Source organism: Protopterus annectens, chromosome 4.part1 (genome assembly GCF_019279795.1).
Source record: "Protopterus annectens isolate FY-2018-M chromosome 4.part1, PAN1.0, whole genome shotgun sequence".
NCBI classification, from domain to species: Eukaryota; Metazoa; Chordata; order Ceratodontiformes; family Protopteridae; genus Protopterus; species Protopterus annectens.
Window position 1 is genome coordinate 988,513,543 of NC_056734.1, and position 16,849 is coordinate 988,530,391.

The 16,849-nt window shown below is 45.1% G+C and overlaps 1 protein-coding gene across 1 annotated transcript in view; it reads right to left on the minus strand.

The window, feature by feature from the left end:
- PSMD1 (proteasome 26S subunit, non-ATPase 1) overlaps positions 1-16,849 on the minus strand; it is a 2,664,479-nt gene that overhangs the window by 266,655 nt on the left and 2,380,975 nt on the right. Inside the window, exon 22 of the mRNA XM_044070690.1 lies at positions 11,039-11,140. Coding sequence (XP_043926625.1) covers positions 11,039-11,140 — 102 coding nt within the window. The remainder of the gene's footprint in view (positions 1-11,038; positions 11,141-16,849) is intronic.

The window sequence follows — 16,849 nt, forward strand, 5'->3', positions numbered from 1 at the left end:
ATATGGGATATAAATTCATCTAAAATATCTAAATCACCTCCCCAAATGAGGAAGACATTGTCTACAAATCTTTTATAATACTTAATATATTTTGAAAATAATATGTGATCTAGAACATAAGTGCACTCCCAATATGCCAACACCAAATTCGCATAAGAGTTGGTACATGGTGACTAAGTCAGCTTCATGGACAGCAATGTAATGCTGTTCACAGGTGCCACTTGTGACTCAAACTGTATGTGCAGATCAATGTGTGGTAACTTTTTCAGCTCTTCTAGTGTCTTAACAGTTAGATGTACCTGAAATTGTGCTACGTGAATCAAGTAGTTTAATGCTCTTATGGAAAAGTTAACTGACAAACTTGCTTTCTCATTCAATTCACAGCCCTGGAGCATTTGTGTGGGTGGATCCACATGCCCTCTTTCGAGGGCCCTCATTTGGAGGCAGTCATCACCACAACAGTGGCAGCAATGGCAGCCTTATTCAAGTGGAGCCTATCCTTGGGAATCTGTTCAGGGGACAGTATCCGATTTCTACAGAAATGTCTCAGTAACATCACGTTCTCATCATGCACTCCTCAGCTAAAATCAATCATTCATTCATTCTGTGAGAGGTACCACCTAAAACAATAGATGTGATGGTCCAAAAAGTCATCTACAGGATCTCTTCTTCAGGGATACAGGGTCAGTAGGCCACGATCACCCCTGACTCTCTAACAAGGTTTCCCTGAATTTAGGGACTTAAAAAAAATGGAATTGTGGGGAATCATTCCTCATTGAGACTTTGTATTTTTTTTCTTTATTCTTCTCTCAATATACTCTAAATCTTCATCTTACCCAATCAGCATTTAATATTACCATTACGTACTGAGTTTTACCATGCACCTATTCTGTATATAGCAATGATGTTTAGTAAGATCTTAATGTATTTTTTTGCTCTTCTGAGCTCAGGTCATGTTTGAAAAGGTTCAGCAGACTTACCCACTGAACAACTAGTAACATCCACATCTCCAGACGTGTGAATGGTATCTTGGGCCATCTGAAGGCAGTCTTCTGACATGGGATCTCCATGGAATATTACTGGTTTATGGTTACCGCTTCCCACCCAGAGACTGCAGCCATGGAAGAATCCATTGCAGGGATGTGCCACCAGTTGGACTCTCAAAGAGAAAACCCAAAACAGTCATCCAGAAAGGGAAATAAATGGAGTTTTTTCTCCAGCAAGAACTTTCTCACAATGGCTAGCATGCTGGTAAACATTCATTGGTACAGATAAGATAGAGCAATACCTTGAAACAGAAGTTACACCCATCATGCCACACTGAAGAAACTCCTGTGTGGAGTCAAAAAGTACAGTTGTGTACCTACCATAAATGTAGATGTTCGAGTGTATTCACTGTTGCAGTCATTACAATTGGGTTATCCTGCTGGCAGGCTACCCGCAGTCGGTCTGAATTCCAAAGTCTAGGTCTGGCGTCGGTTGCTGTCGCCTCCTCTCTGAAGTCAGTGCCCCAGGGGTATAAAAGATGCAGCCGACGCCATTTTCTTCAGTTTTTCTTGCCCCAGATGTCAGGTGCCCCTAAAATGGTAGGCTAAATTATGTCAATAAGCATGCATGCACAAACAACTTTTCCTTCATCTACAAGCAAATACACCACATAGGTTGTATAGAATAGACAAGTACAGATAAGTCCCAGCAAAGGAAAAGGGGGATGGTGGGAGGGTAACCTGGACTGCAACAGTGAATACACTCGAACATCTACATTTATGGTAGGTACACAACTGTACTATGTTCATCATGTTTCACTGTTGCAGTCATTACAATTGGGTTGAATCCCAAAGCTAAGGTTGGGAGGCTGGTGCTAAATAGGATTAGGAGAAGCTATTAGGCCCTGCAGAACTGCAGTGGCAAAACCTGCCCTGGATTTAGAGTAGAGAGGTAAGTGATAGTGCTTTGTAAAAGTATGCACTGAACTCCAAGTTGCAGCCTCTAAGATGTCTTTGGTTGGTACTCCTCTGAAGAAGGCTGATGAAGTGGCTGCTGCTCTGGTTGAACGTGGCCTAATGCCCTTAGGCACTGATTTGCCATGCTGTGAATAGCAGAAACGAATGCAGTGGCCTATCCACTTTGAAATAGTCTGCTTTGAGATGGGCTTTCCTTGTGATCCTGCAGCATATGCCACTAGAAGTTGTTCAGTCTTTCTGAAAGCTTTGGTTCTGTCCAAGCAGAAGCGTAGCTGTCTGTGAATGTCCAAAGAATGCAGAATTCTCTCACCCTTATTCTGAGGGTTTGGATAAAAGGTTGGCAAGTGAATTGTTTGGTTAAGGGCCACACTGGACACTACCTTAGGCATAAATGTAGGGTTTGTTTGCAGAGAAACCCTGTCAGGATGGAAAATGATAAAAGGTTCCACAGCCATGAGTGCTTGTCTCGTCTAGCAGAGGTTATTGCTAGGAGCAGAGCTGTTTTCCAGGATAAGAATTTTATATCAGCTGTAGAGGCTGGCTCAAACGGAGGCAGTGTGAGTTTTTCCAAGACATAGTTGAGGTCCCATGCAGGTATTGGTGCTCTCCTTGGAGGTCTTACGTTTTTGGCCCCTCTGAGGAACTGCCTTAGTAATGGATGAGAAAAAACAGGTGGTTCTGTATTGTAATGAGCTGAAATGGCAGAGGCATGAATTTTAATTGATAAGGAAAGGCCTTTATCAAGCATCTCAGTTAGGTATTGCAAAATCTGAGGAATTTTTGGAACAATCGTGTCAAAACCTTGTGTCTGGTTCCAAGCGCAGAGTCTTCCATTTTTCTGCATAAGATTTTCTGGTGCTAGGCCTCCTGGCCTGCAAAATAACATCCATCACTGCTTTAGAGAGAGGTGTGTCCATCATGCTGCCAGGTTTAAGGTCCTGAGTTGGCTGTGCAGTGTCTGACTGTCTTGTTGGGTCAATAAGTGAGGAATTTGAGGTAAAGTCCTAGCTGGGCATTGAGACAAGCTCTTTAGGATTGGGTACCACTGCTGGAGGGGCCAGTCTGGGGCAATCAGTATCATTTTTGGTCTATCTTGTCTGACCTTGAGGAGTACCTTGGGGAGGAAGCAGAGGAAGGAAAGCATATACTGTTAGGTCTTTCCAGCTGAAAGATAGAGCATCCACTTTCCATGCTTGCTTTTGATAAGTCCTTGTGCAGAATCTCTGTAGTTGGTAGTTGTGAGGGGAGGCAAATAGGTCTATGTCCGGGCATCCCCAGTTCCTTGTTATGCCGAAGACTTGTGGATCCAATTTCCACTTGTGGAGATCCATTAGGTTTCTGCTTAGTTCGTCTGCCAGAGTATTTGTCCTTCCTGGCAGGAATTGCTCTTGCAGATGTACTTGGTAAGTCAATACGGTGTCCCACATGTTCATGGCTAGCCTGCAGATGGGGTAGGAATGTGTGCCTCCCTGCTTGATGCATCTGTTGTCAATGCCTGCCTGGCTGTGGGTAAGGTGAATGGCTGTCCCATGCTGTGGTGACAGGCTTTTGCCCACCATTGAAACTCCTGTTGCAGGCAGGGAATGAGGGTAATTATTGTTTCCAGGCTGTGGCAATGTTGAGTCCAAACACTTTTTAGATACCATTGAAGTTTCCTCATATGCAGTCTTGCATATGGAATTAGCAGAATGCAGGATGCCATGAGGCCCAAGGCCTGCAGAATTTTTCCTGCAGATAACTGGGTCTTTGTTGCCAACATTTTGAAATTAGTCAGTTGTCTGTGTTTGTCTGGCGTGAGATAAGCCATTTGGGCAGTTGTATTTAAGCTTGCACCCAGGAATATTATCTCTCGAGAGGGTACGAGTTTTGATTTCTTTTCGTTTACTGTGTACCCTAGACCTGTTAGTAATCTTTTTACAAACGCCAGATGCTGTAGTAGAATGCCCTTGTTCTCTGCTTGAATAAGGCAGTCATCCAAGTAAGGATATATTTGTATTCCTCTGTTTGCAAAACGCAATCACTGGTGCCAGGCATTTTGTGACAACCCTGAGCACAGTAGATAAGCCAAAGGGCAGTGCAGAGAATTGGTAGTGCATTGAGCCAGCTATAAATCTGAGGTATCTTCTGCATGATTGTCTGATTGGGACATGCAGGTATGCCTCTTTTAGGTCTAAAGTCACAAGCCAAGCCTTTTTGCCCAGCATGGGCAGAAGCTGCTGCAGTGTTAACATTTTGAATTTTGGAATATCCAGCAATGTGTTTATAGGTTCATAGGTTCATAGATTAGTACTAAGCTAACTGCCCTTGCAAGCCATTTTAAGCCTAGCCAATTATCCCTTGTGAGACTCAAACCCTGCACCTTGTGTTTGTAAGGCAAACACCTTAACCATTAGGCCACCCTCCCAACCCTTAAAAATATACATCTTCAATCTGCTAAGCTCTTGCAGTGATGAGAATCAAACCCTGCACCTTGTGCTTGAAAGGCATATATCTTAACCACTGTACCATTACCCTTTCAGATATACAGGTCCAGTATTGGTCTCCAGGCTTTGTCCTTTCTGGGCACCAAGAATAGCCTTGAGTAGAATCTTAGTCCCTGCTCTTGCTGTGGTACTAGCTGAAGGGCTCTCTTGTCCATGAGGGATGAAACTTGTTTTTGCGCCTCTGCCCACTGATTGTGTGGCAGGTCTGGCATACCGTTTGGCCTTGGCAGGGTGTGAAAGTGGAACCTGTAGCCTTGTGATACGATATTTAAGAGCCATTTGTCCTGGGTGATCATGTGCCTATTTTGTGAAAAAAGTGCTAGTTTTCCTCCCAAAGGGGCTGCCAGAAGACAAGTGCTTGGTGCTGGCAGGGGAAGTCATTGAGACTGTTTCCTGTATGGCTGTGATTTTTCCTCTCCCCTTTTGGAGGTAGAAGCACCCCATTGTTTAGGCCTGTATGAGCCTTGGGGCTGTGATCTGCCTCTGGGGCATCTGTATCTGCCTCTTTGTGGCCTGTCTGACACTGGAAAGGACCAATTCTTTGTAGGCCAGTTCCTGCTAAATCTGGGAGGCTGTACCTGCAAGATATCCTTAACTGTTTGCATAGATTTAGCTTTATCCTCCATTTTCTTCAACACCTCTTCTGCTTTAACACCAATCAAAGTATCATGCTGTAATGGAGCATCTAATAGTTTTGCTTTAACATGATCAGGCAGATTCTGTTCTTTTAACCAAACATGCCTCCTAATGACAGAGCCTGTAACAGCGGCCCTGCAGGAGGTCTCTAGAGAATCAAAACCACAATGCAAAGTATGCTTTCCCACTTGTTCAGTTGCATGCAATAAATCCTGCATTTCCCTGTTTTCTGCACATTCTGAATTTGTCAACATTTTCTGTTTAAGCAGTGACATAAGATATTGCTGATATTTAAGCATATGAAACTGGCAATTTAAAGCTCTTACAGCCAAGGTAGCAGAAGTATAAATATTTCCCCCATCTGTCCTGGGCCCTAGAATCCCTATCAGAGGGGATAGGGTTTTTTGCAGTGGAAGCCTTGACCCCTTTGGGACCCTGAGAGATAGTTTCTGAGTCAGCAGCAGGGTTTTTATAAAGAAATGTATGTGACTCAGGAACTCTGTAGTATTTGTCTGGCTTAACAGGAGCTGGTGGTAAAGAGTCTGGAGACAGACCGGACTCTCGAATACATCATCTACAATGTCTAAAACAGGGGATAGCAAGGGACCTGTGCTGAGGTAATAAAAGGAAGTCTTGGAGCCTTTTCTTGGATTCTGAGTAATCGTGGCTCTCCCAGTGGAAATGCTCCCTCATAGTATGCAGTGTCTCCCCAAAAGAATAATCCTCAGGAGGAGAGGCTGAAGGGATAGATTCTTCAGCATCAGAATCCTCATAGGGAGGAAGAGAATATTCCTGTTCAGAAGAGGAATCAGAGGAAATGGAAACCTGATCTGAAGATTCATATTCTATCTCTTGCCTAGGCCTCTATCAGGAGGGGGATGGGAACCCCTGATCAAAGTAATTAGGTCTTTGGCCATTTTAAGCATCTGTATTTTAGGCATGGAGGCCTGTCCAGGAGAATGCTGCACTTGTTTCTTTGTCTTTAGAGCTGCTTTAGTCTTTGAAGCTGAAGTAGGTTTCACATATAACTGTGTAGGCCTGAAAACACCCTCAGAAGCTGATGCCTGCTCAGCGGCTCCGGACCCATCTGAGGGAATAGTTTCCGAGTGTCCAATACCTTGAATTTCCAGCGGCCTAGTCGGCTCCACGTGGGAGTCGGAAGCAGCCTGCGGCTCTGAGGTAGCGGGCGTCAGGGGCTGCGAAAGCGCCTCACTGAGAACCGGCGACTGGCCTAGCGGAAGCCTCGTCATCGGTTTTGGACCTCGGATGCCTGTCCTTTTCTTTTTCTTTGTGCTTTTTATAAACTCCGGTAGTCGGCTGTTCTGACAGCATTATATAATTGAATCTTCTGCCAAAGTAATGAAATGCAAAATTGTACCGACGCTTAATAGTGCGTTGGTTAAATCTAGCACAAATCTGACAACTAGCAAAGTGTGGTCAAGGTCTAGGCAAGGAATACAGTAAAAATGAAAATCCTTATGAGGTATTTGCTTCCCACAAGAAATAAAATTATTAACTTTTTCTGACATCGGTCTGCAGCAAGAAAAAAGTTTCCCCAACGGGGTACTTAGCTTTAATGAAGACTTTGGATCTGAAATTCGAATTTGAAAATCTCAGGAGTCGGCCGACCGGCACTTGTGAACTGCTTTTGCTTCGGGCACCGTGCGGCAAGAAAGACTGAAGAAAATGGCGTCGGCTGCATCTTTTATACCCCTGGCGCACTGATGTCAGGGAGGAGGCGACAGCAACAGACGCTGGACCTAGACTTTGGAATTCAGGCTGACTGCGGGTAGCCTGCCAGCAGGATAACCCAATTGTAATGACTACAACAGTGAAACACGAACATCACTGATGAATCCAGCATAATCCAAGAACAATGTTGAAGCAGAAATCTCTGGAGATTCGCCCTTTGGAAATTGACACATTACATGTGCTTGCTGGGATCACTGAGATTGAGGATGTATGTGAAGTCTCCCACCACCTCTGGAACTAAGACATAAGAGCAAAACACCTGCTCTTGTCCTAAATGAAGGAGAGTCTCACAGTATATTTTGTTCCAAGTGATCTGTGGAGACACCCCCCCCCCCCCAAGAAAATTCAGAACTGCAAATGGTGAGACAGAGGGGCCACCTTTCTAATACCTGTCAGGATAGGTGTCTGAAAAGACTGTCTAGCTCTTTGGAAATCTCACTTTATGAATGATCTTCTCTTTTCTGAAAAAGATGGGCTGCCATCAAACAAGGAGGAAGGGCTTGGGAGAGGGGGTATCATATAGACCCCTCAAGAGTGGTTAACACCAGTTTCTGCTTCTGGAGTATTCAACCAGATCTACAGAGACCTGCCCAAAGACTTCTCAAAACAAGACATCAAGAATAGCCTTCAGGAGCTCATCCTTACAGGACAGCTTGAGCCATGCAATCCTACAGAGGCACACTACAAATTCCTGTTGCCCTAGGAGAAGAATCAGAATAATCAAATACAGTGAGACATGGGCAAGTGCACTGCTAAAGCAGAGGTCATAACCAGCTCCTCCTTTGGGAGAATCAGGAAGTACTGTTAAATTTCTCCAGTATCTGGTTCTTTAGGGAGGAGTACAATACTGACACGAGACAGATGGCTGAGGGATCCATGCAAAAAACAAAAAACCCTCTTACCAAACCTGTCCATACTCTTAACTCCTTATCAGGCAGTGAAGCAGGAAGGTGCTACGGTTTCTGGGATAGAAGAAATCATGCAGGAATGTCCTAGGATGGTTGCTAAGGATTTCACTGCATTCCACTGAAGCCCTGTAGAGAGCGTCTTACTTAAGAGTAAATGTGACACACTAGAAACAATACCACAGTGCCAAAACACTATCCCTAAAACAGGCTATACAGCTAGGATTACTCACACTCACTCAATAGTCTCCTGCTAGTCATTCAGGGGTTTCTGGGCAGACAAGGTGGCAAGAGGTCAGTCTATGAGGACTTCATCGACCTGAGGGAATCTTTAAAAGTAGGGGAGAATAATTAAGTGGCTGAGGAGGGAGGCTATTAAGCTATGCAGAAGTGAGATCTCTGTATACTTACCCATCTTGGACATAAAGGCTTCAGGGTACTCAACCAACCGTGGTCAAAGGACAGTTGGCCTTGCACTTGCTTAACGCCAATGGAAACTTAGAGGGCATCACAGGAAATATTCTGGCATAAGGTTAAGGTTGACATAATGGTTAAGGTCTTTGCCTCCCATACACAAGGTTCGATCCCGACCTCTGGACAATGCTCGAATGGAGATTGCATGTTCTTAACATGTCATTGTGGGGTTCCTACAACCTCCTAAAAACATGCTATTTCCACCTCAAACTCACCCAAGAATGAAGTTGTGGAGAGCAGCACAGACTCATGACGTGCCCCATAGGGGGAAGAGATGTAGAGACCAACCGCTTTGGATATTAACTGTGATGTGCAGTATTCTCTAAATAGGAGAACATGGATCAGACTTGTACACCACGCCAGGGTTACCCACTCAAAGATGTAGCAAATTGTTCTAGGTGATTCAGCCATGTTGACTAATGTCGTCGAAAATGGAAGAGTTTTAGAGACCAACTGCTTTGGATATTAACTGTGATGTGCAGTACCCTCTCGATATGAGAACATGCATCACAGACTGTGCACCGTTGTCAGGGTTAGCTACTCAGAGATGTAGCAACTGGTTCTAGGTGATTCAGTCATGCTGACTAATGTCAACAAAAATGGGCATGGGTATTTGCTGATAGTAAGTGGATTGAGGACCTGGCCTACTCTGACCAGCACCAGAGACCCATGCTAATGATGAGAGGGGTATGTGCCCCTGTTGGCCAGTATGTGCCCATCGTAAAGCCCACCAGCTCTGCATCAGTACGTTACTGCCCGTATGGTGTCCAGCTGCCCAGCCTAGGTTACCTTGAATAGCTCCGTTGGGTGAAAGCTGGACATAAAACCAATCAACCTGCTAAACATGAACTAAGGATTGGCACACTCACTGTGGGTTCACTGACAGGATGCAGCTTTGAAGTGGATGACAAGATGGTGAGGAGAAGGCTAGACACTGTCTGTATCTAGGAGACAAGACAGAAGGGCAGTGCAGCAAAGATACTTGGCTTGGGATCCAGAATAGACTACTCAAGAGGACAGACTAGAAATGGTGTAGGAATTGTGGTGAAGAAAAGGCTTCAGAAGACAGAGAGGGATGACATCAGTATTAGTGAAAGACTCGTGGCAATCAGATGGCAATGTAAGGACACAATCTTAGCCTGTGTTCCACAAGTGAATAAAAGAGTGCATTCAGACAGCAGTTACAGGACATACTAGATAAAGTAGGACAACATGAATTGGTGGTTATGATGGGTGACCGGAATGCACAGATCAGGTTAGACAGGACAAGACACAAGGACTGCCAGAGTCCACATGGGTGGGGCAACAGGAATAAAGAAGAGAGGGCATTCTAGACTTTTGTCTGGCAGCCAACACATGGTTCATTAACAAAGTGTCCACAAGATCACATACAAGTGGTGAACATGCTACTCGGACGTTGTTCTAGTAAAAAAAAAAAGGCACTGGGGTAGAATCAGTGATTTCAAAGTAATCCCTAGTGAAACAGGGCACATAAAATACTGGTTGCCCCAATCAGTTGCAAGCACTGGTTAGAGAAGGCTCTAAAGTCAACAGAGACAAGGCTAAAGACTTGGATGCTGACAGGGGTGAAAGAACAAGAGTTCAAGGAATATCTCAAGGCCCTAGCACTTCAGGAAGAAGAGCAAACAGATGGAGTTGAAGAATGGTAGTGCTTCAAAACGGCATATGTAAGGATTGCAGAACATATATGTGACCAAACAAGGTATATAAGGAAAGCTGGTGCTGGAATGCAGACGTCCAGGAAGCCATCAAAACAAAGTAGTGCAGGAAAAAGTGGGAAACAGAAAAGATGGACCAGGCTATAAACAAAACTCCTATTCTGACTCTTCCCTTAGCCAACCAAAGAACAAAAAGAGGTACCCTAGCTTCTAGAATGTGACACAATAGATGCCACAAAGAAACAATCAGATTGCAGGGCACGGACAGAAAGATAAAGAAGATAGTCAGACACACTTCATAAGGTATGCCAGCAACAAAATACTCAGTAGTCCACAGGAAATCAAAGGCAGTTGGAAGGAGTACTTCCAGCAGCATCTGAATGAAGAAAACTGCACAGTAGCCGTACTATCCCAGGCACAGCCTACAATGAAAGATGAAGAGGAGTCCACCTTCGAAGTAAGGGTAAGTTATAGACTTTTTACTTGTCCCTCTGTCTTCAGATTATAACAGAATGTTAAAGGCATATTTTCAGTCCTCTGCTAAAGCTAAACCTATCCGCACACTGAATGATGACCCCAATTTACTGGGATAACAACCGTTTGCACATGGAATGATGAGCACCATTACTGGGATAACAATGGTCTGCACAAAGTATGATCAGCACCATTACTGTAATAACAGTCTGTACAAGGAATGATGAGCACCATTACTAGGATAACAATCATCTGTACATGGAATGATGAGCCCCATTACTGGGATAACAACCATCTACACAGGAAGGTTGAGCCCTATTATAGGGGTAACAACGGCATGCATATGGAATGATGAGCCCCACTACTGGGAGAACAGTCTGCAAACAAAATGATGAACCCCTGAGTAAGGGCTGAGCCTCAACGCTAAACATGCACACCACTTGTCCTGACAACTACCCAATTCCACTTCTACTAGTTCTAGCACCTTTGTTTCTAGACCAAAGTGTAAAAGCTGAAGAGTGAAAATGGCAAATACTTCAATCAATTCACATTTCTGCTCCCTCAGTCTGAATGCCGCTTCTTAAGTATATTTGCTGTAGAAAGCCTACATACACAAGTATCTAAATATTCTGCCCAATTCAAACACATACAAGGATATGCAGTTTTAAGACAAATTTTCTACTCACCACTTCCATTTTTTCATCCTCTTTTTTCTCCTTTTCCTTTTCCTTCTTCTTAGCTTTTGCAGTGATGGAAAGCACTGCAGTGGAAACCTAGACATGTCAATTAAAAAGTACAGAAATTAAGGAATATCATGGACCTAGTGTAGCTTACAGATAAAAAAAAGAAATGTACTCAGCATAATGTTCCATGTTTGTTGTCCATAATCTCTCCTCCTTTATTGTTGGGTGGTTTGGAGCAGAGCATCGGTTCCGACTCAGCCTTAATACTAAAGCTCGGGAGCTTCCACTGACTCGAGGGTAAACCCTATCCCATGATGCACTGGGAAAGTAACCAAGATCTTGTTTGCAAGCTACTAACAACAAAGCTTTTACTCCAGACCAAATACTAATTATCCCCAACCTACGTCTTATGAAGCAAGAATGGAAGCAGAGTATATATGTAGGCAATCCCCAACAAAATTTCTCTTGATTCTCCAGGAGCGAAGGTAGGGGGAAGGAGGGTGGGATGCAAGAAAGAAGGCGAAATTATCTGCAACAAACATGGAACGTTATGGTGAGTACATAACTTCTTTATGTTATGTCGTCCTATCTTGCCTTCATTCTTGCTAGTTGGGACCACTTCCCCAGCACCTTCTTTCTTGGGTGGCTCACGGGAATAAGCTCTTCAGAACAGTGGAACCAAAGGATGCCCTGTTCCGGGATGCCATGTCTACTTTGTAATGAGTGATAAAGGTATGGGGTTTGACCCATGCCGCTGTAACACAGATCTAATCCATAGGTACTCTGGCCTGGAAAGCAGTCGACTGTGAAATTGCTCTGGTTGAGTAGCCAGTAATACTTCCTGGCAATTGTTTATGCTGTGAAATATATGCATAGATCATCGTGTCAGTAAGCCATTTTGATAAGGTAACCTTTGAAATTGGCGCACCTTTCTTGCTGTCTGAGAAGGAAACAAATAGCTGATCAGATTTCTTAAACTCCTTGGTTCTATGCAAACAGAAATGTAGTTGCCTGTGTTCATCTAACTGGTGGAGTTTGCATTCTGCCTTGTTGCCATAATTTGGAAAGAAAACTGGCAGGTCAACAGACCGATTCAAATTGGTCTCTGAACAGACTTTGGGAAGAAAGGATGGATTAGTTCTAACGGATCATCTGTTTTTGTGAAAAATTAAGTAGGGAGGGCGTATAGACAGAGCTTGCAGTTCTGAGACCATCCTGGCTGAAGTGATAGCCGTCAAAAATACTGTTTTCCAGGTAAGGAATTTCAATTGACAGGAGGAAGCTGGTTCATAGGGAGGGACAATCAGCGAACTTAGTACTAAATTGAGGTCCCAAGGAGGTGGTGGTTACTTTGTTGGAGGTCTTGGCAAGAATGTTCTTTTCAGGAAAGCTTTACATAATCTGTGAGACATTATTTTTGAGCCCATGTCTGCTCTGTGATAGTTGGATATTGCAGCCGACTGAACTTTTGCCATAGCTGCAGCTGCTCCCTGATTGAAAACTTCTGCTAAAAAAAATCTAAAATTGTAGTTACGGGGGCTGTAAAGGGATCTACATTATTCTTGGAAGCCCAGCAAGAAAACCTTTTCCACTTACTAGCATGCAGTCTTCTAGTTGCAGTCTTATGGGATGAGACCAAAATGTGACGCAATGCAGGGGACATGTTCGGAAGCCTGGCTAAAATTGGAAATGGAGCAGCCACGCTGTCAACTTGAGAGATCGAATGGAGGGATGGAGCATTCCTGATTGGTGAGTCAGAAGATCTGGTACTGGGTCCAGGATCCAAGGATCCTCCCAGAGATGGGACCACAGGAAGGGGAACCATATCGGACGAGGCCAATACGGAGCATTGAGAATTAGCCTGCAAATGAACAATTTGACTTTCTGAAGAACTTTGGGTATTAGTGGAAACGGGTGGGGGGGGAGGCATAAAGAAATCCCGGGGTTCAATCGTGAACAAGTGCATCACTTGGGAAAGATAGCTGCTGCATGTGGAGTTCATGGGCATGGCAAAGAGGTCGCAGCAAAGCTGGCCCCATTTGCGAAAAATTTGGTTCACAATTTCCTGTTTCAGGGACCACTCATGAGGCATAAGAATTACTCTGATCAACTTGTCCGCTATCACGTTGGATTTTCCCGGGATGTGTATTGCGATCAGAAACATTGAGAAGATACTGCCCTTTGCCATAATCTTTGAGCCTCTCGACACAGGGGATAAGGTCTGGTTCCTCCTTGTTTGTTGATGTACCACACTACAGACATACCTGTCTGTCTTGCAATTGTACCTGTTGGAAGAAAGCTCTGAAATGCCTGCAATGCCAGAAGCATCACTCTTATCTCTAGGACAATGATGTGCAAGTGGTATTCACGTTCCTGCCAAGTCCCTTGGACAATCTGTCCCAGATAATGCCATAATGCCCCCCCCCCCCCACACCCAATCTGGGAGGTGTCCATGGTCACTGTAGCTACAGGTTGGGCAAGAACAAATGATCTGCTTATAGTCATCTGCATCGACTGGAGCCACCAATGTAAGTCCTTCTTGTAGGTGTCTGTAATGAGGATCTTGTGTGACATGGGCAACTCCTGCATGGACCACTGACCAAAGAGTAGCCACTGTAAAACTCTCATGTGAAGACACGCAAGTGGGACTAATGTTATTGCAGCTGCCATTGAACTCAGGACCTTGAGAATAAACTTTGCTTGTACTTTCTTCCTCATGAGCAAGAGTGAAATCTCATGGTGTAGCGTTAGTACTCTTTCATGAGGCAGTTTTGCTATCGTGTTTTGTGTCCACGTCTGCTCCTATGAAGGTAATATGCTGTGAAGGCAACAAGGCAGATTTTTCATAGTTTATAATAATGCCTAGCTCTGAGCATAGACAGACAGTGGCATCCCTTTGCCTTGGTTAGTAGATGGTCGGTGGTGGCGGTAAGGAGCCAGTCGTCTAAGTATGGAAACACCCAGAATCCTGTCTCAGGTGAGCCGTGACTACTGACATGCATTTGGTAAACACTCTGAGGGCTGTAATGAGTCCAAAGGGCAGTGCTCTGAACTGGTAGTGACTAGCTCCCAGACGGAAGCGTAGATAACTCCTGGATCGTCTGTCCATCTTTATATGGTAGTACGCATCCTGGAGATCAATGGAGCACATCCAATTAACCTTTCCCAGAAAGGGAAGTATGAACTGCAGTGTCACCATTCGGAACTTTGTTTTCTTGACTGACTTGTTTAGTCTGCTGAGATCCAAAATGGGCCTCCATATTCCCCTGTTTTCTTTGGAACTAAAAAGAACCTTGAGTAAGTTCCGGATCAGATTTGGTCTGTGGGGACTTCTTAGATGACTCTTTTCTAGCAACCTTTGAACCTCTAGGGTTGCCTGATCCCTCTGACGGGGTGGAATGTCTGGGACTGATCTTATGGGGAGGGAGACGAGAAGGGTATGTGGCATAATCAACTGTACCCACTTGTCTTGGGTGATGTCCAGCCAAGCTTTTATGTACAGTGATCGTCTGCATCTGACTGCCTCCAGAGGTGGGCAGGCGAACCTCCTTTCAAGAGCACTGGAAGGGCCTGCCAGAGAATGCATTATCTGTCGCCCTGATTTTGCGGACCCCCTCTGCTGTGAAGACAGCGCCTTCCGCTGTTTACCCCTCTGCCCCTGGGGTAAAAAAATCACGTGTGTCCGGTGAAGCTCCTTGGGAATTATGGAACCACATCTTTACTCCCTTCTGGCATTTGGGGTAAGGCCTGGTAGGGAAAGAAAAACATACTCCCATGGCAGACAGAGTTTTGCCATCTTCTTTGCATCTGGTCAGAGTCTTTTACTTTCGACTTGAACAAAAGGGGAGCTGATGAAGGAAGACTTAAAGGGTTCAGCAAACTCAGAAAGGTACATCCAAAAATGCCTCCTGAGAGCTATTCCTATGCCTGCTGCCCTAGTCTCTCCATCAGCTGTATAGGATATGAGCCACATGGAGGTGTTAACTAAAGAACCTAAGGTAGCAAGCTGACAGGAGACCTTATCTGACACTTCAGCAGCTGTAGAACCATGGTGGGGATCTCCAAACTCGTTTACTAGATACCTCTGAAGTCTGGTAAAGTGGGTTAGGTAGTTCAGCGACTGGAGGGTAAAGGCCGCTGACGAGAACATACACTTCCCGTATCTGTCCACCGTTCGATATTCCTTATTCGGTGGATGGACAGATGAAGTTTCGGCCATCTCCTTCTTGGTGGCCACCACCACAACCATAGCATCTACCGGAACACCCTTAGTTAGAAAATCTTTGTCCGCAGGGGCAATAATAAACTTGTCTGGCCTCCTCGGAACAGGTTCCACTGATTTTGGAGAGCCCCATGCCTTTTGACTCACTACGCCAAGAAGTTGATTGAAAGGCAGACACACCCAAGAGGTGGAGGGTCAAGAATCGAACACCTCCAGGTACACAGATTCGTCCTCAGACGGGGTTAGGTTTTTCCAGCAACCTCTCTGTTTTATGATCTGAAGAATGTCTGAAAAAGAGACATCTTCAAAGGGAGACCTTTGAGACCCTTCTGAATCCTCCAAATCTGTATCTGAAATGACAGACTCCTCAGGGTAGTCTAGATGTTTCCTCTTACAGGTTCTCTTTCAAGGAAGCTCTCCAGAGGGATCCTCTGGTGAGGTTTCGGAACAAGACGACTCACAATGGGGCGTCCTGGGGCACTGGTTCCCTAAGCCTGGGGGGGGGATGGAGCAGAAGTAGAAATTGGCTCTTTTGGGGGAAGAGTGCCTGGCTCAATGGATGGAGCCGCCTGAGGAGGCAGCACACTCCGCATCACCTTGAAGGCACCACGAACCGGGGCCCAAGGAGAACTCCGGTTCTGAAGTGCCTGGAGACCTTCCCCACACCAAAGGGGTAGGGCTCTGAGGTTGATGTAGGCACGGAGCTCACCTGCGCCGATGCCCAGAGAGGACGAACCGGATCTGACAAAGATCCGATCCGACTCTCCTCCCTGGACCCGATGGGTGAGCTTCAGTTCCCAGACCCTTCGACAGAAGATGAAGTTGAAGTCTGAACATACTTCGGGACAGAGAACCCAGGTGCGAGTCTCAGGCCCGACGGTTCCATCACAAAGACATCCATACACTCTGGCTCCGATACCACTCGGGTAGGAAGAGAAGGGGCAGTAATGGGTGTCGGTACCACATCCTTATGGGCTGGACTCGATAAAATTTTTTGCAAGAGACGGATTCCGGAGTAACCTCTTGACCACCTGCTCCACATCTTCATCCGATAACCTCCTGGAGGAATAAGAGGACGGGGTGGAGGACTTTACATTGCCAGCCACAGATTGCAGTAAAGGAGATTTTGGCACCGAGGAGATGGGCTCCAAGGTTAAAGACCTGCTCTGTCTGTGACTTGCTCAGTTCTGATAAGGTCTGCGGAACCAACAAAGATTTTTTCGGGCCCAATAGTCTTCGGTTCCGTAGTAGTGTCCTTGGCAACTTTCCTTGACAGCTCGGATGCTGTAGCCGAGGAAGAAGTCCTTTTTGATGATTTGTCCAATCTAGGAGATTGAGAAGACTTGCAGGAAGTCTGGTTTCCTTCTACTGCCTCATCAAAAGGACCCCTGAGCAACCACCTAACAATAAGTTTATTTCTTCACTCCTGCAACACCTGAGAACTAAAATTGTGGCAGATGGAGCAGGAGTCCTGCAAATGAACAGCACCCAGACAACACACATAACTGGTGTGCCCGTCAGTTAGTGACATCTTCTGGGTACATGAATCACATGTTTTAATTCCAGATGGTTTGGTT